The sequence below is a fragment of the Elephantulus edwardii genome, unplaced genomic scaffold (genome assembly GCF_000299155.1).
Source record: "Elephantulus edwardii isolate Elephantulus edwardi_28Jun2011 unplaced genomic scaffold, EleEdw1.0 scaffold00429, whole genome shotgun sequence".
NCBI lineage: Eukaryota > Metazoa > Chordata > Mammalia > Macroscelidea > Macroscelididae > Elephantulus > Elephantulus edwardii.
The window spans coordinates 459,510-483,452 of NW_006400179.1; the positions used below are offsets into that span (position 1 = coordinate 459,510).

Consider the following 23,943-nt stretch of genomic DNA (forward strand, 5'->3'; position numbering starts at 1 on the left):
TCATTCTATCTCCAGCTTCATTTCTGTCACCAAGTCCATGTTTTCCAACTCCTGATTCTTCTTCCCTGTTCCCAACTTTTGCGTTCCAGTCACCCAATATTATCAATGCATCTTGATTGCATGTTTGATCTATCTCTGCCTGTAAGAGTTGGCAGAAATCACCTATTTCTTCTTCTTTGGCTCTGGTTGTTGGTGCATATATCTGGATTATAGTAGTGTTCACTGGACTTCCTTGTTATTAATTTTCATCTTAGAGCTAGGGATTTTGAACATTTCTTCATGTGTTTGTGAGCCATCTGAATGTCTACTTTGGTGAAGTGTCTATTCATATCCTGTGCCCATTTTTCAATTGGGTGGTTTACTTTTATCTTGATGTGGTGCTTGAGTATTTTATAAATAGGTGACATGTCATTACCAAATATTTTCTCCCAGTCTGTGGCTTCCTTTTTACCCTGTTGGAGAAGAGTTTTGATATGTGTAGAGATTTGATTCTTAGAAGGTCCCATTCATCTATTTTATCCTCTCCTGGCTGTAGATTTTTCAGGATGCTTGGAAGACTGTTTATGATGTGGATTAGAACATCTAGAGTTCTTCCAAGCTTTTCTTTAATGAAGTTTATACTCTTCGGCTTTAGTTCTAAGTTCCATGATTCACTTTGAGCTGGTTTCTTTGTATGGAGTGAGGGGTGGATCTTGCTTGAGTTTTCTGTAGAAAGTTATCCAATTTTGTCAACACCATTTGTTAAAAAGGCTTTAGTTTCCCCACTTAACTGATTTCATCTCCTCGTAAAAAATTCTGTTGAACATAGGTAAATGGGCTGATTTCTGGGGTCTCAATTCTATTCCATTGATATACATGCCTGTCATTGTACCAGTACCATGTCTTGACCACCATGGCAGTGTATTAGGAGTGAGAAGCCTCCTACCTTCTCTTTTTAAAGACTGCTTTGCTTATTTGAGGCTTCTTTCCAGTCCAAATGAAACTGGAGATTGACTTTTCCATTTCATTGAAGAAGGGGATTGGTATTTGTAGTGGGATTGCGTTGAACATGTAAATTGCCTTTGGTAACATTGCCATTTTTACAATACTGAGTCTTACTATCCAAGAGCAAGGAATATCCTTCCACTTCTCCAGGTCTCTTTTTGTTTCTCATAGTAATGTTTTATAATTTTCTTTGAATAGATCCTTTGTGTTTCTGGTTAGATTTACTCCCCAGTATTTAATCTTGTGATTAGCTATTATGAAGAGCATTGTTTTTCTTAGCTCCAGTTCTGTATTCTCTTTGTCACTGTAGAGAAATACAACTGATTTCGGTATGTTGATCTTCTATCCTGCCACTTTGCTGACTTGGTCAACTCTGTCTGTCCATAAGTTTTCTTATGGAGTCTTTAGGGTTTTCTAACTATACTAACATATCATCTGCATAGAGAGATAATTTTACCTCTTCCTTGCTAATTTGGATACTTCTTATTTCCTTGTCTTATTACTCATGCTAAGACTTCGAATACAATATTGAATAAGAGAGGAGATAGTGGGCATCCTTGCCTAGTACCTGATCCTGGGTTTGCATATATACTTTTTACTAAGTTGAAGAAATTCCCCTCTAATCCTATACTGTTGAGTGTTTTAATCAGGAAAGGGTTCTGGATTTTGTCAAAGGCCTTTTCTGCATCAATTGATAGGATCATGTGGTTCTTGTTCTTTCCTTTGTTTATGGAGGAATTACATTCTTTGTCTTATGTTGAACCATCCTTGCATACCTGTTACGAATCCCATTTGGTCATGGTAAATTATTTCTTTGACAAATCCTTGGAGTCTATTGGCCAGGATTTTATTCAGGACTTTTACATTTATATTCATAAGAGATACTGGCCTATAGTTTTTTATTTTGGTGGTGTCTGAACTTGGCTTTGGTATCAAGGATACGTTTGATTCATAGAATGAGTCTGGGAGAATGCCATCTTTTTCTATTTTCTGACATAGTTTATGTTCAATTGGTGATAGTTCTTCTCTGAGTGTTTGATAAAATTTACTTGTAAAACCATCTGGTCCAGGGCTTTTTTTTGGTCAGAAGTTGTTTTATTACCTTTTCAAATTTTTCTTATGTAATGGGTCTGTTCAGGTGTTCAACTTTTATTTTTATAAGTTTAAGCAGGTTGTGAATGTCTATGTATTTGCCCATATCCTTTAGGTTTTCATATTTGTTTGGATATAGTTTTTCATAATATTCCAATGTTAGCCTTTTTATTTCAGTTGGTTCTGTTCTGATGATACCAGTTTCATCTCTTATTTGGATTGTGTCTTGTCCTTCTCTTCTTTTGTTAGTTTTGCTAGTGGTTTGTTGATTTTCTCGACCTTGTCAAAAAATCAACTCCTAATTTTGTTTTTGGTTTCAATTGTTTTTTGGCTTTCTATTTCATTCATTTCTGCTCTAATTTTTATCATTTCCATTTTTTTTTCAAGGGTGTTGGGTTTTCTTGCTGTTCTTTTTCCAAATTGGAGATAGTGGGTTAGAGAGTCACTGGTCATTTTTTTCTGCCTTTTCATGTGTTTAGTTATTGCTATAAATTGATCTCTGATTACTGGTTAGGCTGTTTCCCATAGGATTTGGTAAGATGTGCTTTCATTGTCATTTGTTTCAAGAAACTTTAACTTCATTTTTTATGTCTCAGAGTACTGAGTCAAGTTTATGCAAGGTGTTCAACTTCCAAATATATGGGTTCTTTTTTGCCTTTATTCTCTCCTTATTAATTTCTAATTTTGTAGCATTGTGATCTGAGAAGATGCGCTGTGGTATTTCTATGTTTTTTTTTTTAATTTATTGATGCTTGCCATGTGACCTAAAATGTGATCTATTCTGGAGAACGTTCCATGCACACTGCTGTTATATGCGTCATGTCCCTTGCGACTCATAGCAACCCTATGTACAAGAGCTCTAAACGCTGTTCTATCATACTCCAAGCTAGCCATCTCAAATGCACTTATTCCCACCACTCCAGTCACAGAATCAATCCATCTCAACAAAGGTCTTCCTCTCCTTCGCCGCCCCTCCACTCTGCCAAACATGATGTCCCTCCTTGCAACATGCCCAAAGTATGTCAGATGAAGCTTCAGAATCCTTGACTCCAAGGAGCATTCCGGCTTCACCTTCTCCAGGACAAACCTGTTTGTTCACCTAGCAGTCCATGGTATATTTTAACATTCTTCTACAGCATCACAGCTCAAAGGCAGCAATTCTCCTTCTATCATCCCTAATCACTGTCCAACTCTCTGATGCATAGCACATAACTGTGAAAACTATAGACCTGATCAGGAGTACCTTAGTCTCCAGCCTAACATCGTTGTTTTTCAGTACTCTTGAGAGGTCCCTCACAGCTGACTTTCCCAATGCAATTCGTCTCTTGATTTCCTGGCTGCTGTTACCAAGAGTGTTGACTATGGAGTCAAGTAAACTAAAACTGTTAACTATCTCAATCTCTTCACCATCCATACTGATGCTGCCTATTGGCCCAGTGGTGAGAATCTTTGTTTTCTTGATGTTGAGCTTCAATCCATATAGGAGGCTGCAGTCCTTGACCATCTGCAGCAAGCGCTTCAGTTCCTCCTCAGTTTCAGCAAGCAGGGTTGTGCCATCTGCACAATGCAGGTTGATGACTCTTCCACCCTTCCTGATGCCACATTCCACCTTGTACCGCCCAGCATCTCAGCTGATCTGTTCTGCATACAGATTGAAAAGGTATGGAGACAGACTACATCCCTGACGGAGCCCCTTCTTGATTTTAAACCATGTAGTATCTCCTTGCTCTGTTCTGACAACTGCCTCTTGGTACAAGTATAGGTTTCACATTAGCACAAATGTTCTAAGATTCCCATTCTTTTCAGAGTCAGCCACAGCTTGTTGTGATCCACACTGTCAAAAGCCTTTACAGACAATGAAGTACAGATAGACAAATCTGTTTGTTCTCCTATTAGTCCATGGTATATTCAACACTCTTCTCCATCACCAGAGCTCAAAAAGCATCAATTCTCTTTCTATCATCCCTATTCACTGTCCAACTCTCTGATGCATAGCATGTAATAGCAAAGACTATAGCCTGGATTAGGCGCACCTTAGTCTCCAGCCTGACATCGTTGTTCTTCAGTACTCCTGAGAGGTCCCTCACAGCTGACTTTCCCAATGCAATTCGTCTCTTGATTTCTTGGCTGCTGTTACCAAGAGTGTTGACTGTGGAGCCAAGTAAACTAAAATTGTTAACTATCTCAATCTTTTCACCATTCATACTGATGCGACCAATTGGCCCAGTGATGAAAATCTTTGTTTTCTTGATATTGAGCTTCAATCCGTAAAGGAGGCGGCAGTCCTTGACCTGCAGCAAGTGCTTCAAGTCCTCCTCAGCAAGCAGGGTTGTGTCATCTGCATAATGCAGGTTGTTGATGACTCTTCCACCAATCCTGATGCCACATTCCTCCTTGTTCTGCATACAGATTGAAAAGGTATGGAGAAAGAATACATCCCTGATGAACCCCCTTCTTGTTTTTGAACCAGTAGTGTCTCCTTGCTGTGTTCTGATGACTGCCTCTTGGGCCAAGTACAGGTTTTGCATTAGCACAATCAAATGTTCTGGAATTCCCATTCTTCTCAGAGTTAGCCACAGCTTGCTGTGATTCACACAGTCAAAAGCCTTTGCATAGTCAATGAAGCACAGATACACATTCTTCTGGTATTCTCTGCTTTCTGCCAAGATCCATCTAACATTAGCTATAATATCCCTAGTACCATGCCCTCTTCTAAATCTAGCCTGCACATCTGAAATTTCTGTTGACATATTTCTCCAAATGTTCTTAGATAATTTTCCGCAGAATCTTGTTTGCATATGATATTAATGATATTGTTCAATAATTTCCATACTCTGTTGGGTCACCTTTCTTTGGAATGGGAATAAATATCGATCTTTTCCAGTCAGTGGGCTAGCTGGCTGTTCTCCAGATTTCATGGCACAACTTAGTGAGCACATCCAGGGCAGCGTCTGTTTGTCAAAATATGTCAATTGCTATGCCATCAACTCCCGGAGCCTTGTTTTTTAACCAATTCCTTCAGAGCAATTTGAACTTCCTCCTTCATCACCATAGGCTCTTGCTCATATGTCATTTCATGAAATTCTTCTGTGTCAGCCAATTCCTTCTGATACAGTGACTCTGTGTATTCCTTCCATCTTCTGCTGATATTTCCTGGATCATTTAACACTCTACCCAAAGTATCCTTAAGTACTGACACCATGGCTTGAATTTGTCTTACAACTCCTTCAGCTTACGAAATACTGAGTGAGTTCGTCCCTTTTGATTTTCTGACTCCAGCTCTCTGCACATTTCCTTACGGTATCTTGCTTTGTCATCCTGGGATGCCTTTTGAAGTTTTCTGTTTAGCTCTTTCTTTTCTTGGTTTCTTCCTTTAGCTTTGGCTTCTCGGTGCTCTAATGCAATATTCAGAGTCTCATCTGACATCCATCTTGGTCTTTTTTTGTTCTTTTTCAGCCTTTGTAATGATCTTTTGCATTCTTTATGGACAATTTTCTTGATATTCTTCCAGAGCTCATTTGGTCTTTTCTGTGGAATGCTTCTCTGTCAGATACTATTATTTATATTTAAAGATTGAGACAGAATAGGAAGGAGAATTGACCATCCACTTGCGAAAGGATAGGCCTTAAGAGTGTCAAGGACTGCAGCCTACAATATGGATTGAGGCTCAATGTCAAGAAGAGAAAGATTCTCACCACTGGACCAATTGGCAGCATCAGGATGGATGGTGAAGAGATTGAGATTGTACACAGCTTTAGTTTGCTTGGCTCCATAGTCAACAGTCTTGGCACCAGCAGCCAGGAAATTAAAAGGCGCATTGCCATGGGAAAGTCTACTGTTAGGGACCTCTCCAAAGTACTGAAGAGCAATGGTGTCTCTCTGGAGACTAAGGTGCGTCTGATACAGGCCATGGTTTTTGCAATCACTTGTTATGCATCAGAGAGTTGGACAATGACCAAGGAGGATAGAAGGAGAATTGATGCCTTTGAGCTGTGGTGCTGGAGAAGGGTATTGAGAATACCATGGACTGCTAGGAAAACAAACAGATTTGTCCTGGAAAGGGTTAAACCGGGTGGCTCCTTGGAGGCAAGGATTCTGAGGCTCCGTCTAACTTACTGTGGACATGTTGTGAGGAGAGACCGGTCCTTAGAGAGGGACATCATGCTTGGGAGGGTGGAGGGACAGCGCAGGAGAGGAAGGCCCTCTATGAGGTGGATTGATTCAGTGACCGGGATAACTGGGATGGGAGTGTCAGAGACAGTGCGACTGGCACAGGACAGAGCGGAGTTTAGGGCTGTTGTGCATAGGGTCGCTATGAGTCGCAGGCGACTCGACGGCACATAACAACAACAACAACAACAACAATGTACAATGCACACTGAAGAATAAGGTATACTGTGCTTTTGGGGGCTGCATTAGCCCAAAAATGTCTATGAGATCAAGCTGGTTTACTGTGTGGTTTAATTCTTTAGTATCTTTGTTGAGTTTCTCTCCAGTAGTTCTTTTCTTGAGAGTGGTGTACTGAAATCTCCTGCTATTACAGTGGCATTGTCTGTTTCCTTTTCAGTTTTGTTATGTTTGTTTTATATATTTTGCAGGTCTATCATTTGATGCGTAAGTATTGATTATTGTTATATCCTCTTGTTCTATTGACCCTTTAAGCATTATGTAGTGACCTTTCTTGACCTTTTTAACGGTTTTTCCACCGAAATTTATTTTATCAGAGATTAGTACGCTACTCCTGGGTTTTGTGGGGTTTTATTTGTTGTTCTTGTTGTTGCCATTTGTTTGGTTTATTTTTTCCCATCCTTTAATTTTCAGTCTTCATCTTCATTTTTCAGGTGTCTCTCTTGTAGGCAACATATTGATAGATTTTGTTTGTTTTTCCAATCAGCTACTCTTTTACTCCTCAGTGGTGCATTTAAACCATTCCCATTCAGTGTGGTAATTGAGAGGCAAGGTTTCATTGCTATCATTTTGTTGAGTTCTTTCTGGTATTGTTGCTAGTTACTTTGGTCCATGCTGCTTTCTGTGGTACCTCTCTAAGAAGGACTACTCTTAAGTGTTTCCTGCAATGCTGGTCTTGTTTTTACAAACTTCCTTAGGTTCTGTTTTTCTGGGAATATCTTGATCTTGCCTTCATATTTGATGAACAATTGTGCTGGGTACAGTATTCTTGGTTGACAGTTTTGTTTTCTGAATATTCGATATATGTCATTCCACTATCTTCTTGCTCGCATGGTTTCCAGAGGAATCAGCACTTAATCTTATCTGCTCTCCCTTACAGGTTGCTTTTGTTTCTCCCTAGCTGCTTTTAGAATTCTCTCCTTATCTTTGGTTCTGGCAAATTTGACTATGACATGCCTTGGTGTTTTTCTTCTGGTATCTATTCTACGTGGTGTTCACTCAGCTTCTTTAATATATATTTTCTCATTCTTCATTATGCTGGGTAAGTGTTCTTCCAGTAATTTTTCCGTGCCTTTACTTGCTTCTTCCTGTTCTGGGATTCCAATGATGTGCATGTTCTTTCTCTTGATGGTGCCCACGTTATTTTTAAGTTGTCTTCCTTTTCCTTCCTTTTTGATTCTGCTTTTTGCTCCAGCAGATCAGTGGTGATAATTCTATTTTCTATTTCACTGGTCTGTGTCCTATCTCTTCAACTCTGTTCATATGTCCCTCCATCATGTTGACAGCATCTGAAACGTTGGACCTTCTGTTTTGGATCATGGTTTCTTTGTCCAGTGCCTCTAATGCCTCATTAGTTTTATCTGCATTGTTTTGGATAGGTTTTTTTTAAGCTCCTCCTGATTTTTGCTTCAAGTATCCTGTAATTCTTCAAGTTTGTTTTTCACTCATGGAAAATATTCAATGATTGTCCTTTTGAATTCTGTGTCAGAAAGTTCCATCAGACTTTCTGGTTTCAGGAAATCCATTGCTACTGTGTCACTTTTTCGGGTGTGATACCTTGGTTTGGGCTTGTGTGGGGGGACACGAATCTGCTTCTTTTGGGACATTGCTGTGGCAGAGATTTTCGTGCCTGAGGCAGTAGCTGGTTCTTGATCTGATGTCACTGCTCCAGAAGGTTGGGCAGGCATACAAGCAGATGCACATAGGGATGGGTGCATGGATGCACATGTGGGCGGGGGGTCAGAAGATGTGCATGCATATGCATGGGATAGGGGACATGGGGGAGACCTGATTGGAAAATGAGGAAGCCTTGGTTTTCTTCTCAAAAACTGGGTCTACCACCCTAGTCAAGCTCCAGCTGCCGAGCTCCTTCTTGCTTTATGTGATGAGGTCCCACAATTGGTCCAGCAATCAGCCGTGATCTGCCTGCACCACCCCCCAAGTACCTCACTCAATTTCCCATTGTTCTGCTCCTGTTGTGGCTCACTGCACCCACTGAGGCTCGCTGTACCCTGCCAACAACTGCTGTACTTCGCCGATGCTTGCAGCTCCCGCAGCTCTCAAATGTCCGTGTTGGTCCACAGCAATGTTTTGAGAAGTACCTATATATTTGTGTTCCCTTTTTGGCCCAAGGCCTCCAAGGCCAAGGGTCTGACAGCAGTTTGTTCTCCAAAGTACCTGAACAACCAAGGAGGAAGCCTGTTCTCTTCTGGAAGTGGTTTCTCATGTCTGTCGAGGGGCCCAGGATCTCCCCGTTGCCTGAGTTAAGGGGTCCCACGTGGTCAAGACAGACAGCAGTTTGTTCCGCAAGTACCTGCTTGCTCCTAGTAGGTGGGTCCCACAGCGGCTAGGTTGGCAGCTTCTGGCTGAGACTGAGTTAGCCTGTGTATTTGTCAAATTCCATCCCTCAGGCCCATCTCCCAGCTGCACTGGGTTCCAGCTGTGTGCTTCTGGCAGGTGGGTCCCATAAGGGCTCAGCTGGTGGCTTCAGGCTAGGGCTCAGCAGGCTGCATTCTCTGGGCCTGTAGCTTGCTGCTCCTGTGGCTCCCAAACTAATTATTTCAACAAAAGTTCTGACTCAAATTCCTACTTCTGTCTTGGCCTCTCTGTATGTCTATTTCTTTACTACTGTTACCCTGAGTGTTTACTGTGGGATATAGTAAAGTTAAATACTTAACCTTAAACTCATGTTTGATGGAGAAATTGTTCCAGTGGTAACAGTTCTTTTTTTTGGCCCATGAGTGAGAATTTTTGTTTTCTTAATGTGAGATGCAATCCATATTGAAAGCCAGAGTCTTTGATCTTTTGTTTAAATGCTTAAATTCTTCTTCACTTTGTGCAAGCAAGGCTGCATTATCTGCATAATGCTTGTTGCTGATGAGTTTCTGGCAATTCAGAAACCACATTCTTCTCCATATATGCCAGCTTCTCAGATGATTTGCTCATTACACGACTTGAATAGTTATGGAGAAAGAATACAAAGCAATGTTAGTTAAACTTCACCTAACATACTCTGGGGATGTCAGCCCCTCGGTAGTTCCAGTTCCAACTCTATGGTACACAACAACAGTTCTTGGAAAAACATGGAATGCTAGGAGAGGTCAGTGAAAAGAGACATGATCCTCAAGGAGATGGGCTGACAGGGTGACTGCATTAAATGGGTTTGAACATGACAGATACAGTGAAAGATGATGTAGGTAAAAATAAAGTTTTGATTTGTTGTTCATACAGATGCTAGGAGTTGTAGTCAACTCTAAAGCACCTCACAACACTAGCTAATAATTTTAAAGACTTATTTTGTCAGTAATCTCAATGTCTCCTTGGTGAAATGTTGTGGGTTTATCTTTTTCTTGTTGAAATTCTGAAGTTCCCTATACATTTTAGAGAATTAATCACTTGTCAAATATTTTCCCCTAGTCTGTAAGTCCTTTAAACTTTTTGGAGAAGCATATTGTTGAGTACAGTTGACCCTCCAGCGTGTTTTCAGAGGCAATTAATCACCGGGGAGGAGACTGCCCATCCTTTTCGCACAGCTGCTGGCCTCAAACCTCGAGCCTCAGAACTGCAGCGCAGCTTCATGTCACTAGGCCATCAGAGCATAGGATTTCATTTTTATAAGATCTCAATTTATCCTCTCCTCATTACTTATTTTTCGTTATATCTGATCAGATAGTCTATTTAAGCCACAGAATACAGTTCCCACGCTTTCTCCCATTTCCCCACCCTATAATGATCTTTACAGGATATAATTATCTTTTGGGTTGTACCCCTGGCCTTTAGGATATAATTATCTTTTGGGTTGTACCCCTGGCCTTTGATCCACATTGAGGTGTTGGGTTTTTTCCTCCCCATTTTGGGCAAGAGATAATTTCGTAATTTTCTGCAAACAGAATGTTAAAAAGAACATTTCTCCCCTGTTTTTCTATTAGATGAATTGAATACATTTCACCTTTTTGGCAAAGATAAGCTACCCATAAGTGAATGGATTTCTTTCTGGGTACTCAATTCTATTCCACTATCACTGAAAACTATTAATATTAAATCTTCCTGTTCATGAGCATAGTACATTCTTTCACTTATGTAGGGCTTTGTTTCTTTTAGGGAGCTCTGGTGGCCTAGTGCTAAGAAGGTGTGCTGCAATCCCAAAGGTACATGGTTCGAATCCACCAGCTTTTCTACAGGAGAAGAATGGGCAGGCAATCTCATCCTGTATAACAAGGAGAAACTTAGTTTCATTCTCTCCAAGACAGACCTATTTGTTTTCTTGGCAGTCCATGGTATGTTCAAGACTCTTCTCCAGCACCACAATTCAAAGGCATCAATTCTTCTTGTCATCCTTAGTCACTGTCCAACTCTCTGAAGCATAACAAGTAATTGCGAAGACCATGGCTGGGATTAGGTACAGTTCCGATTCAATGGCATACAATTTGGTGTTTTTTAGCAGTGCTTTGTAGTTTCCTTTGATAAGTCTTTAGTATATCTGGTTAGATACATTTCTAAGTATTTCATCTTCTGATTTATTATTATTGTATACGGCACTGTTTTCCTTATTTTCTTTTCACTGTTCTCTTTGTTACTATGAAGCAATCGGACTGACTTTTCATTTGTTCATCTTGTGCCTTTCAACTTTGCTAAATCAGTCAATTAGATCCAGTAAGTCCCTTGCTGAGTCTTTGGAACTTTCTATATAGAGGAGTATATTATCTGGAAAAAGAGACAGTTTTACTTCCTCTTTGCCAACTGGATGCCTTCTATTTCTTCTTATTACCTTACTGCTCTGCCCAGAATTTCCAATACAATACTGAACAGGAGTAGTGATAAAGATCATCATTGTCTCGTTCCCATTTAGAAGCATTCAATCTTCTGAGACTAACACTAGCTGTTAGATATATGGATGGAGATAATTATATATGCATGCATGCTTTTAATTATGCTCAGGAATTTTCTTTCTATTCTTATTTTACTGTTTTTACCAGGAAAGCGGGTTGCATAAATTGATATAACTGTGTGATGTTTTTACCTTTGTTTTATTTATGTGGTGGATTACAGTGAATGCACGATATTTTTAAATTAAACTTTCAACTACCAGAATTACTAGTAAACTAATAAATGCCTGTCACACATACCATTTATGTACTTTGTTATATGGACGGTTTATTGACGAACTCTCGTTCTTTTCTATTATTGTGATATACAAAAACAGTTCATTAATATTTCAGTAGACTTTGGAAGGAAAAACATAATTAAACGGAAATAATGACTTTTTTCCAAAATTCAAATTAGCAAGTATATACTGCTCAGTAAGTTACTGTTACATTCCAGCTTACATGAAAATGTTAAAAAAAAAAAGAGAGAAAAAGCAGTGAATTTTTTATCCAAATTATAATGGTTTCTTACACCACCTGAAACACTGTGCACGTTGAAAGGTGATGTCGAAGGTGAAAATCCAAAGTCATAGAGTTGACCTTTTATTTCAGAAAGTACAACTGCTTAATTAAGCAAGTGAATATATAAATAGGATGAGATACCAACAATATTGCTGTTACGTGCCTTCGAGTCGCTTGTGACTCATAGCGACCCTATATCCAACAGTTCTAAACTCTGCTCTGTCCTGTGCCAATCTCACTGTCTCCGACGCACTTATCCCAATTGCCCCAGTCACCGAATAAATCCATCTCCCAGAGGGCCTTCACCTCCTGCGCCTGCCCTCCACCCTCCCAAGCATGATGTCCCTCTCCAAGAACCGGTCCCTCCTTACATCATGACGAAAGTACATCAGACGAAGGCCTCAGAATTCTTGCCTCCAAGGAACAGCCCGGTTTAACCCTCTCCAGGATGAATCTGTTTGTTTTCTTAGCAGTACATGGCACCCTCAGCACTCTTCTCCAACACCAAAGCTCAAAAGCATCAATTCTCCTTCTATCCCCACTGGTCATTGTCCAGCTCTCTGATGCATAACAAGTGATTGCAAAGACCATGGCCTGTACCAGACACACCTTAGTCTCCAGAGACACACCGTTGCTCTTCAGTACTTTAGAGAGGTCCCTAACAGCAGACTTTCCCATGGCAGTATGCCTTTTAATTTCCTAGCTGCTGGTGCCAAGAGGGTTGATTATGGACCCAAGCAGACTAAAGCTGTGAACAATTTTAATCTCTTCACCATCCATCCTGATGCTGCCAACTGGTCCAGTGGTGAGAATCTTTGTCAAGAAGACACGGAGCCTCAATTCATATTGAAGGCTACAGTCCTTGACCCTCAGCAGCAAGCGCCTCAGGTCCTCCTTAGTTTCAGCAAGCAGAGTTGTGTCATCTGCATAACGCTGATTGTTTACAGATCTTCCACCAATCCTGATGCCACATTTCTCCTCACAGAGCCCAGCCTCCCGGATGATCTGTTCTGCATACAGGTTGAAAAGGTATGGAGATAGGACACATCCCTGGCATACGCCCTTCCCAATTTTCAACCATACAGTGTTTCCTTGCTCTGTTCTGACGACTGCCTCTTGGTTCAAGTATAAGTTTTGCATTAGCACGATCAAGTGTTCTGGGATTCCCATTCTCCTCAGAGTCAGCTACAGTTTGTTATGGTCCACACAGTCAAACACCTTTGCATAGTCAGTGAAGCACAGACAGATATTTCTCTGGTACTCCCTGCTTTCAGCCAATATCCATCTAACATTAGCTACAATATCCCTAGTACCACGACCCCTTCTAAACTCAGCCTGGACTTCTGGCAGTTGTCTGTTGATGTGCTGTTCCAGTCATTTTTGGATAATCTTCAGCAGAATCTTGCTTGCACGTGAAATCAACAATATTGTTCTAGAGTCCACACTCTGTTGGGTCACCCTTCTTTGGAATGGGAACTAATACAGATCCCTTCCAGTCAGTTGGCCAAGTGGTTGTTCTGCAGATTTCTTGACACAACTTGGTAAGCACGTCCAGGGCTGCATCTGTTAGCTGAAGTATGTCAATTGGTATACCATCTATTCCTGGGGCCTTATTTTTGCTATTTCTTTCAAAGCAGCCTGAACTACTTCTTTCATCACCATAGGCTCTTGCTCATATGTTGTTTCATTAAATTCTTCTCTGTCTGCTAATTCCTTTCAATACAATGACTCAGTATATTCTTTCCATCTTCTTTTGATACCTCCTGGATCATTTAATATATCTATAATACTTACATAAAATATGGAAATAAGGCTCGATGTCCAAGCTCATGAACATTTAGAAATATTATTTAGAAAACTTATAATCCCAGCCATTTAGAAATAAGTTTTTATCATTACCTAATATAGTTCATTTCATTTTCCCTTCATTATCTTCTATTTATGATTAGAGAAATTTTAGCACTTATAGTAACGAGAGGTGATATATTACAAAACTTTTAAGTTCACTGATACTACACTGAAGGTATAAGCCAGTCAAAGAAAGTAGAGAAACACTATTGAATCTCGAAGATACAAGAGTATACTTATTTTTCCCTCATATTTTTACTTTCCAAGTCATTATAATTATTTACATTATATATCCATGTATACATCTGAATGGGAGACATGTTTGATTTAATCACAAATCACTTTTAATTGTGACTACTTCTATTCATCTGACTTCCCTTAATGTCAAGAGGTCTAAAACACTCTTCAACCATCAGTGTCTGATAATATATAGCATGTTGTTGTTGACTGCCTTCGTGTTGAGCACAACTCACAGCAACCCTATGAACAAAAAGGCCTGAAGCCTTTCAATAACTATCAACATTTATCAAAGTCTATAGAGTTTTTGGAGGCATGTTGTTTAGGAAGTAGATGCCACCCCTGCTTCCAAAAACTATATAGTATATTGTCCAGATTTTCTATCTGGATTTAATATACATTCTCTCTCTCTCTCTCACACACACACACACACCCTACCTTTTAGCAGGGACCACAAAAAGGTTATTTTGGACAGACTAGGAGAAAAAAGTAGGGGAGAAAGGGGAAGTTTCAAAGTAATTTAAAAAAGAAAAATAATAAGGTGTAATTATTGTTATGTGCCATCAAGTCACCTGCAACTCATAGTGATCCTCTGTATAACAGCTCTGAACTCTGCTCTACCCTGAGCCAGCCTCACTGTCTCCTGCACACCAGGCCCCATTACCCTAGTGTGTCAATTCATCTCATCCGGGCCTCTCCTGAGCTATCTCTCTACCCTTCCAAGCATTATGTTTTTCTCCAGGAACTGGTCCTTCTTCATCACGTGTCCAAAGTATGTGAGACAGAGCTTCAAAATCCTTGTTTCCAAGGAGAAGTCTATTTTTACCCTCTCAAGGACAAATATGTTCATTCTCTTGGCAATCTATAGTATATATTCAGTACTCTTGTCCAGTGTCACAACTCAAAGGCATCAATTCTTCTGTCATCTTTAGTCACTGTCTAGTTCTCTGGTGCCTTGTAAGTAACTGCAGAGACCATGGCCTGAAACAGACGTATCTTGGACTCCAAACTGACATTGTTGCTCTTTAGCACTTTTGAGAAACAGACTAGTAAAAGAGGCTAGAGAATTCAGGTATCCATTAGGTTTGACATTAACTCAATCTAGTGGCTCAATTTACAGGCAAACGAAAGACAGGCCTGTAATATGAGATAAGCATTCCTTAGAATAAGACTAAACATCACTTACTCAAGAACAAAGCTCAGAAGATGAGAAAAGATGGACAAATGGTAAAGGTAGAAACATGGAGAGAAGTAGGAAGAATGCTGTAACAATGTGGGGACTGGAATCAATGCCATGAATCAAATGTATAAGAACTGTGCATGTAAAACTAATTTGCTCCACAAACCTTCACTCAAATTACAATAAAAAATATAAAAATAATTTTTAAAAATGTCAGTTATGGAAACAGATGTTTCTGTATTTTAACACCTAAAGAATTTTACATACATGAAGAGTTGGACAGTAACTAAGGAGGATAGAAGGAGAATTGATGCCTTTGAGCTGTGGTGGAGAAGAATACTGAATGTACTACAGACTACTAAGAAAACAAACAGATTCATCCTGGAAAGGGTTAAACTGGGCGGCTCCCTGGAGGCAAGGATTCTGAGGCTCCATTCTAACATACTTTGGACATGTTTTAAGGAGGAACCGGTCCTTGGAGAGGGACATCATGCTTGGTACGGTGGAGGGACAGTGCAGGAGGGGAACGCCCTCTATGAAGTGGATTGATTCAGTGACTGGGGTAATCGGGATGGGTGTATCGGAGACAGTGCGACTGGCACAGGACAGAGCAGAGTTTAGGGCTGTTGTACATAGGGTCACTATGAGTTGCAAGTGACTCGATGGCACATAACAACAACAACATAGAATTTTAACACACTTAGAACGTATGCCTGCAAGGGGCTCCAACAGACTCTGCTCGATTCAGTCACAGCTAATGAAGAGTGACCAGAACAGATCTGATTTTTTTTAAAGTTACTTTTAAAAAGATACCCAGAAAGACAGCCACATTAGGACAAAATATGGGTTGAAATCTTGCTAGAAATGTCATCTCCCTCTTACAAAAGAAAGGCAAGGTGAGAGTTGCATAGGAACTCAACCTCACCCTTGGAATGTGAGCAGAGCTCAAAGGAGTACTGACTGGCTCAGCCAGGATAGAACTGTTTAAAATGTAAATAAGGGCTATCCATTCACAACCTGGGGACTACCTGTCTCACTTTAATTCTAGGGTCATTTTGTTGCTCCTTTTGAGTATCGTTGAGTCAGAACACAGTTGGTCCTCCAGCACGTTTTCAAAGGTAGTAAATGGCTGAGAGGAGACTGTCCATCATTCACCTTTGAAGAAGATGAGAAATTTGAACCATGCATTTGGGTTGGCAGCACAACCAAGTTCTTGAATTATGTATGTATATACTTTATTTCCTATTATAAACATTTAAAAATATTATAAAGCAGTAATTGTGCTAGAGAGGCTCTCTTGGCATATAATACTCTCTTTTGTCCTCAAAGGGCTCATAATGGATGTAAGACACTAGAAGAGACTGCTACAAAACAGCATGAATGTATAACTTATCCAAGGAGGACAGTACTAACAAAGTCCACAGTGCAGCTCTAACTTCCTATTTCCTTTTACTGTGCTCAGTTCCCATTAAGTTCCCTGAACATTTCCTGATTCAGATGTTTTTAAAAGCCTGAGAATGAGTCAAGTCTCATTTAAATCTAGCTAAGGAGGAGGAACTATGGCTACATGTTGTTGTTTTTGTATACAGCAGAGCTGGAACCAATCCACAGCTGACCCTCCAGCAGGTTTTCAGAGCAGACTGCAGCTGGTGGCCTTGAACCACATGCCTTCTGGATTGCAGTGCAGCTTCTTTCCACTAGGCCCCCAGAGTTCTCAATATGCACTGAGGTTATGGGAAGCTCCTTTCCCATAAGCTAAGTAGTGCCTCACAGGTGATGCAGTATCCTCAGTAAAAACAAAAAGTTACTGTTGGGCACAAGATATCCAGAAACAAGTTACAAACTGCTTACTTGTGAGAAGTCCTTTTCTTCATCATGTTTGCAGACACACCAGCATGTCCTATGAGAGAGGGAAGTATAAAGTCAATGAAAACAGAATAAAAACTCTTTAGAACTGAAGAAAATATTATTACAAACCATTATAAAAAGTATTAAATGACAAGAAAGCATTCATTAATCAACAATTTAGGATACAAAGAAAAGTTTCCAAACTGATAGCATGTGGTCATGAAAAACAGACAGCTGACTCAACACTAGAAAACGGAAAGTAATCAGGAACATGTTAAAAGACTTTTGCTTTCACTTCTACTATTCAACACAATGCTGGGAGCTCTAGCCTCAGCAACACACTAGAAAGAGCATTAGGTAAGAAAATGAAACAAATGGCAATCAAATAGGAAATGAAGAGGTCAAAGTATTTCATCTAGCAAGTGACATGACGCTTTATGTTTAATTAAAAAAGCTTCCAAGAAATCTATTCATTCTAATGAAATGGATTCAGACAAAGTTACAAGAGCAACATATAAAAACTACATTTAAAAACATTAAAAAAAAATCTCTTTTTTATGAAAAGGGGGGGAAAAATCTCCTTTAACTTACCTTATCTTCAAAACAAATACCTACAGATAAATTTAATAAGGCTGGTAAAAAACTAATACACAGAAAACTACAAAAATACTGTTGAAAAAAAGGAATCCAAATTAAACCCAGTGCCATGGAGTTATTTTAGACTAATGGCGAGCCTCTACATTCTGCAATATTTTCTTTTCCTTTTTTTATTTAATTAAGATTATGTATATTTTCTTTGAGATAACTCAATTTACTGTTTTATTTCCAAGTGTAAAACAGTTCCAATTGTCTTGAAATCATCTTTTTTTAATTATACTTTTTATTTCTTCTATCCACTTATGTTGAAGCAATGTGTTGTTCAGCTTCCAAATATGGGGGTTTTTTTCCTCCTTTATCCTCTTGTTATTAATTTCTAATTTTGTAGCACTGTGGTCTGAGAAGATGCTCTGTATTATTTCTATTCCTGAAATCATCTTGCTACTCATCTGAAAGTTCTAGAATTATATCATTTACATCATGATAGAACTCTGTTAGTGTAGTATGCAGGAAGTTGCACTGCTAAACCAAAGGTCGCATCTCTGCTAGTTCGAATCCACCAGTGGCTCTGCAGTAGAAAAATGGGTAATCTCTTCCCCTGTGATTTACAGTCTCAAAGACCCAATAGATTCAACTGTAAGTTGGTTCCAACCTGACAGCCAAGAGAGAATTTATGATTAAAGGAGCAATTAAATAAGATAACTATAATTAACATCTATATACCCAATAGGAGTGCAAGATACACAAGTCAAACTTTTCTTCTCTACTGTGTATTAGACATTCTCCATAATGGACCATATGTTAGGTCACAAAGTAAATCTTAATTAAAAAATAATGAAATACTACAAACTATCTTCTCAAACTGCAATTTTATAAAATTAGAAATCAAGAAAATCAAAGGGGGGAAAAATCAAGAACTTACAAACTCAAACACTACCAGATCTGATCACTACTGGGTATGTTGCTATGTGATGTTAAGTGGGAAAAGACTCACAGCTGTCTTTATAACAGGTTTCAGAGGCTGTAAATCGCATGAGGAAAGGTGATTCATCTTCTCAAGGAGGATCAGGTAGAATCAAACCACGTGTCTTTGGATTGGCAACAGAACTCTTTATCCACCAGTCATCAGAGCTCCCCACAAGGTATGTTGTTTTCTTACAAGGCTCTCCCCCCTTTTCTCTTGTTGTGTACCATTGAGTCGGATCCTACTGGCAAAGGAAGAAATTGCCCATCTTTCTCCAGCAGAGAATCTTATGGATTCAAACCATATGCCTTCAGGATTACAGTGCAGCTTCTTGCTGCTAGGGTACCAGGGCTTCCTGGTATGTTGTGTTGTTTTTTTTTACCATCAAGGCAGAACCGAGACTGTCCATCTTTCTCCCATAGAGCAGCTGTGTCTTGGGGACTGCAGTGTAGCTTCTTACCATTAGGCCACCAGAGCTCACTGACTGGGTATAGAAGATATTTTAAAACCAACCAACCCACATACCCTTTAAACAAATTAGAATACAACATACTAAAGAGATATGTTGTTATTAAGTGCCACTAAGTACGACTCATAGTGTACCTACAAACAACAGATATGAACCATGTCCTATACTGTGCCATTCTCACCAATACTTGAGCCCACTGCTATAGTCATTTTGTCAGTCCAGATGGTCGATAATCTTCCTCTCTTTCGCTGACCCTACCATGATATCCTTCCCCAAGGAATAGCCTTTCCTAGCAACATCCCCAAAGTATGTGAGAGAAAGTTTTATCATTTGTGCCTTCAAGGAGCACACTGGCTACAACTTTTCCAAGACTATCTATCTGTAGCAAAAGTAGTAATACTAAGAGGCCAAATTATAGCTATCTAGATACACACTAAAAAAAAGAACCAAAATCAACACCTTAATCAATATCTCCAATCATCAGAGAAAGAATAGCAAACAACCTATCTCCTCTAAAAGAAGGAAATAAAGATTAGAATAGAAATAAATTAAACAGAAAAGCAATATAAAGAACCAACAAGATTAAGAAGTTGCCTCTTTGAAAGAATTAATAAAATTAACAAGTCACTAGCAAATCTGACAAAGGACAAGATGATGCAAAAAATCAGAGTAAGAAATTAAATGGGTGATGTCTCAACAGAACCAACCGAAATGAAAAGGGTAGTAAAATACAACAAATAACTACACTCCAGCAACTTTGAAAACCTAGAAGAAATGAGAAAGTTTTTAGAAACCCACTGATTACTGAAGCAAACAAAAAGTCAGAAAATTTTAATGGACCATCACAAAAGAAATTAATTTAAAACCCTATTGGGGGGAAAAAAAGACAAACAGGTCACAAAAGTCACCTAACCAAACAAGTCCTGATTGCCAGAGTTTCACGAGCAAATTCTATCAAACATACTAGGGATATTGTAGCTAATGTTAGATGGATCTTAGCTTAAAGCAGGGAATACTGGGGGAGTGCCTATCTGTGTTTCATTGATTATGCAAAGGCCTTTGACTGTGTGGATCATAACAAACTACGGCTAACTCTGAGAAGAATGGGAATCCTAGAATACTTGATAGTGCTAATGCAAAACCTATACTTGGAGCAGGAGGCAGTCGTCAGAACAGAACAAGGAAACACTGCATGGTTCAAAATTGGGAAAGGTGTATGCCAGGGATGTGTCCTGTCCCCATACCTTTTCAACCTGTATGCAGAACAGATTATATCTGGGAGGCTCAGCTCTATGAGGAGAAATGTGGCGTCAGGATTGGTGGAAGAACTATCAACTATCTGCGTTATGCAGATGACACAACAATGCTTGCTGAAACTGAGGAGAACCTGAAGCACTTGCTGCAGAGGGTCAAGGACTGCAGACTTCTATATGGATTGAGGTTCAGTATCAAGAAGACAAAGATTCTCACCACTGGACCAATTGGCAGCATCAGGACGGATGGTGAAGAGATTGAGATTGTTCACAGCTTTAGTCTGCTTGGCTCCACAATCAACACTCTTGGCACCAGCAGCCAGGAAATGAAAAGACGTATTGCAATGGGAAAGTCTGCTGTTAGGGACCTCTCCAAAGTACTGAAGAGCAATGGTGTCTCTTTGGAGACTAAAGTGTGTCTGATACAGGCCATGGTCTTTGCAAATCACTTGTTATGTGTCAGAGAATTGGACAATGACTAGGGAGGATAGGAGAACAGATGCCTTTGAGCTGTGGTTCTGGAGAAGAGTGCTGAGGGTACCAAGGACTGGTAGGAAAACAAACAGATTCATCCTGGTGAGGGTTAAACCAGGCTACACCTTGGAAGCAAGGATCCTGAGGCTTCATCTGACATAATTTGGACATGTTATAAGGAGGGACCGGTCTTTGGAGAGGGACATCAAGCTTGGGAGGGTGGAGGGCCGGCGCAGGAGAGGAAGTCCCTCTAAAAGGTGGATTGATTCAGTGACTGGGGTAATCGAGATGGGTGTATCGGAGACGGTGCAATTGGCTCAGGACAGACAGAGTTTAGGGCTATTGTACATAGGGTCACTATGAGTAGCAAGCGACTCGAAGGCACATACCACCACCACCACCACCAATTCTATTCAAACTATAACAGAATATAGAAAACGATGGATTATCCCTAAACTCAGTCTATAAAGCAAGTACAATCATGATACCAAAGGCAGGGAGAGATGTGACTAAAAATATTTTATGAGCATGTTATGTGCCAGAGTTGACTGCAACTCATAATACAATAGCTCTGAATTCTGCACTATCCTGAGCCAATTTCACTGACTCCAACACATCTACACCCCTAATTCCATTACCCCAATTACCATGTCAATCCATCTCATCCTGGGTTTTCCTCTCCTGTGCTGTCCCTCCACCCTTCCAAGCATGATATCCTTCTCCAAAGATTGGTCCCTCCTGGCCACGTGACCAACATATGAGAGATGAGGCTTCAAAATCCTTGCTTCCAAGGAGAAATCTGGTTTCACTCTCTCTAAGACAGACCTATTTGTTCTCCTGGTGGTCCATGGTATATACAATGCTCTTCTCCAGCACCATAACGTAAAGGCATCAATTTTTCTGTCATCCTTAGTTATTGTCCAGCTCTCTGATGCATAGCAAGTAATTACAAAGGCGATGGTCTGAATCAGGCATAGCTTAGTCTCTAAGCTGACATCATTGTTCTTTTATCACTTTGGAGAGGTTTTTCACAGGCGACTTCTCCAATTCAATTTGTCTTTTGATTTCTTGACTCTTGATGCCAAGAGTGTTGTTGATTGTGTAGCTGAGCAAGGTGACACTATTAACATTCTCAATCTCTTCTCCATCTATCGTGGTGCTGCCAACTGACCCAGTGGTGAGAATCTTTGTCTTCTTGATGTTGAGCTTCAATCCCTACTGAAGACTACAGTTCTTGACCGTCTTCAGCAAGCGCTTCAGGTCCTCCTCAGGTTCAGCAAACAAGGTTGTTTCATCTGCATAACACAAGTTGTTGACAAGTCTTCCTCCAATCCTAATGCCACGCTTCTCTTTATAAATCTCATGAATATAGGTAAAAACTTAATAAAATCTTAGTCAACAGAATTCAACATCATATTTAAAGAAAAAAATCAAACATCATGATCAAGTGTGATTCATACCAATTAAGAATGGTTCAACACAAAACAATTATCAGTGCTATCCACAACATTAATAAAACAAAGAGAAGAATTATATGGTCTTACTAAAACAGAAAACACTTCTGACAAAATTCAACATTCCTTAGTAAGAAATGCTAAACAGAACAGTAAAAGAAAGTAAATTCCCCAACATAATTAAGAACATATATACAAAACCAATGGACCACATAATCCTCAGTGGAGAGGACTTAATAGAATTTCCCTTGCAAACAAGTACCAAACAAGGGTCACCACTGCATGGGAAATTACAGCAAGAGCAATAAGGCAAGAAAAGTTATAAGGTGCCCAAATTGGCAAAGATGAAATACTGCTATTTCTATTTGAAGGTGATAACATCCTGTACAGAGAAAAAGCTACAAAGATTCAGCAAGAACATTATTGAATTTAGACAAATAACAAAGTGGATGAGATCAACATACAAATATCAATCATCATGATCACTGGGATTCATATCAAGTATGTAAAGATGGTTCTACTTCTGCAGTAGCAAAGAAAACTCTGAAAAAGAAAAACAGTGCCATTTATAATAATTACACAAAAGATCAAATAATTATGGATAAATCTAGCCCAAGGTACAAAAGACCTATGTAAAGAACTATAAAACCCTTCTATAAGGAACAAGAGAGACTTAGATAAATAGAAAAATATACCATGTTCATGGATAAGAAGAATTAACATTGTAAAAATGTTAATACTACCAAAAGTGATCTACAGATACAAAGCCATCCCAATTCAGATTCTACTATCATTCTTCAAAGAGATGGAGGAAAATAAAGTAGGAGATATTGGAAAATAAAAGCACTACTGAAGAAAAAAACTTAAGTATAAGGCCTTCCATTTCTTGATTTCAAAATCTACTCCAGAGCCATGGTAATCAAAACAGTGTGGCACTAGTACAGCAACAGGTACAGAGACTTGGAATACTGCTGATACTCAATTCATACACCCATGAGCAGTTAATCTATGAAAAGAAAAGGAAATTCATTAAATGGGGGAAACACTGCCTCTTAAATAAGCAGTCCTGGCAAACTGGATGTTTATTTGCAGAGAATTAAAAGAAGAGCTCTATCGCACACCTCAACTAGCTGCAGATAGATTATGGAATCAAAAACTAAAAATAGTATCAGAGAAAAACAGGGGCATAATTAGAAACCCTAATCTACAGCATGAGAAGCTATGGCAGCCTAGTGGTAAGGAAAGAAATGTGATATCAAACCAAAAGGTAAGTGGTTCAAATCCACCAACCATTTTGCAGTATAAAGATGGGCAATCTTCCCCTGTGCAACTTACAGCTTCTCAAAGCCTGCTGAAGGGTCAGCTATAAATCAGTTCCAACATGGCAGCATAGACATACAACAACAATCATCCATAGTAGAAATAAGACAATGAAAAATAAACAAAAATGTATAATAACAAGAAAATAACCAGGTAAATGAGACTGTATAAAAATGAAATTCTTATGTTCATCAAAATACTTCTCTAAAACAAGTAAAATGAGAACTTACAAACTGGGAGAAAAATATCTGGCAATGACTCATCTGAGAAAGAACGTATTACTAAAATGTATAAAAATCTTCAACAATTCAACAAGAAATGTTTTTGTTGTGATGTGCCGTCGAGTCACCTGCGACTCATAGCGACCCTATGTACAACAGCCCCAAACTCCTCTCTGTCCTGTGCCAATGGCACTGTCTCTGACACTCC

The 23,943-nt window shown here is 39.4% G+C and overlaps 1 protein-coding gene across 1 annotated transcript in view; it reads right to left on the reverse strand.

The window, feature by feature from the left end:
* The window catches only part of SPIN1 (spindlin 1), an 84,408-nt gene that overhangs the window by 30,075 nt on the left and 30,390 nt on the right, over nucleotides 1–23,943 (reverse strand). Inside the window, exon 2 of the mRNA XM_006902560.1 lies at nucleotides 16,987–17,035. Coding sequence (XP_006902622.1) covers nucleotides 16,987–17,035 — 49 coding nt within the window. The remainder of the gene's footprint in view (nucleotides 1–16,986; nucleotides 17,036–23,943) is intronic.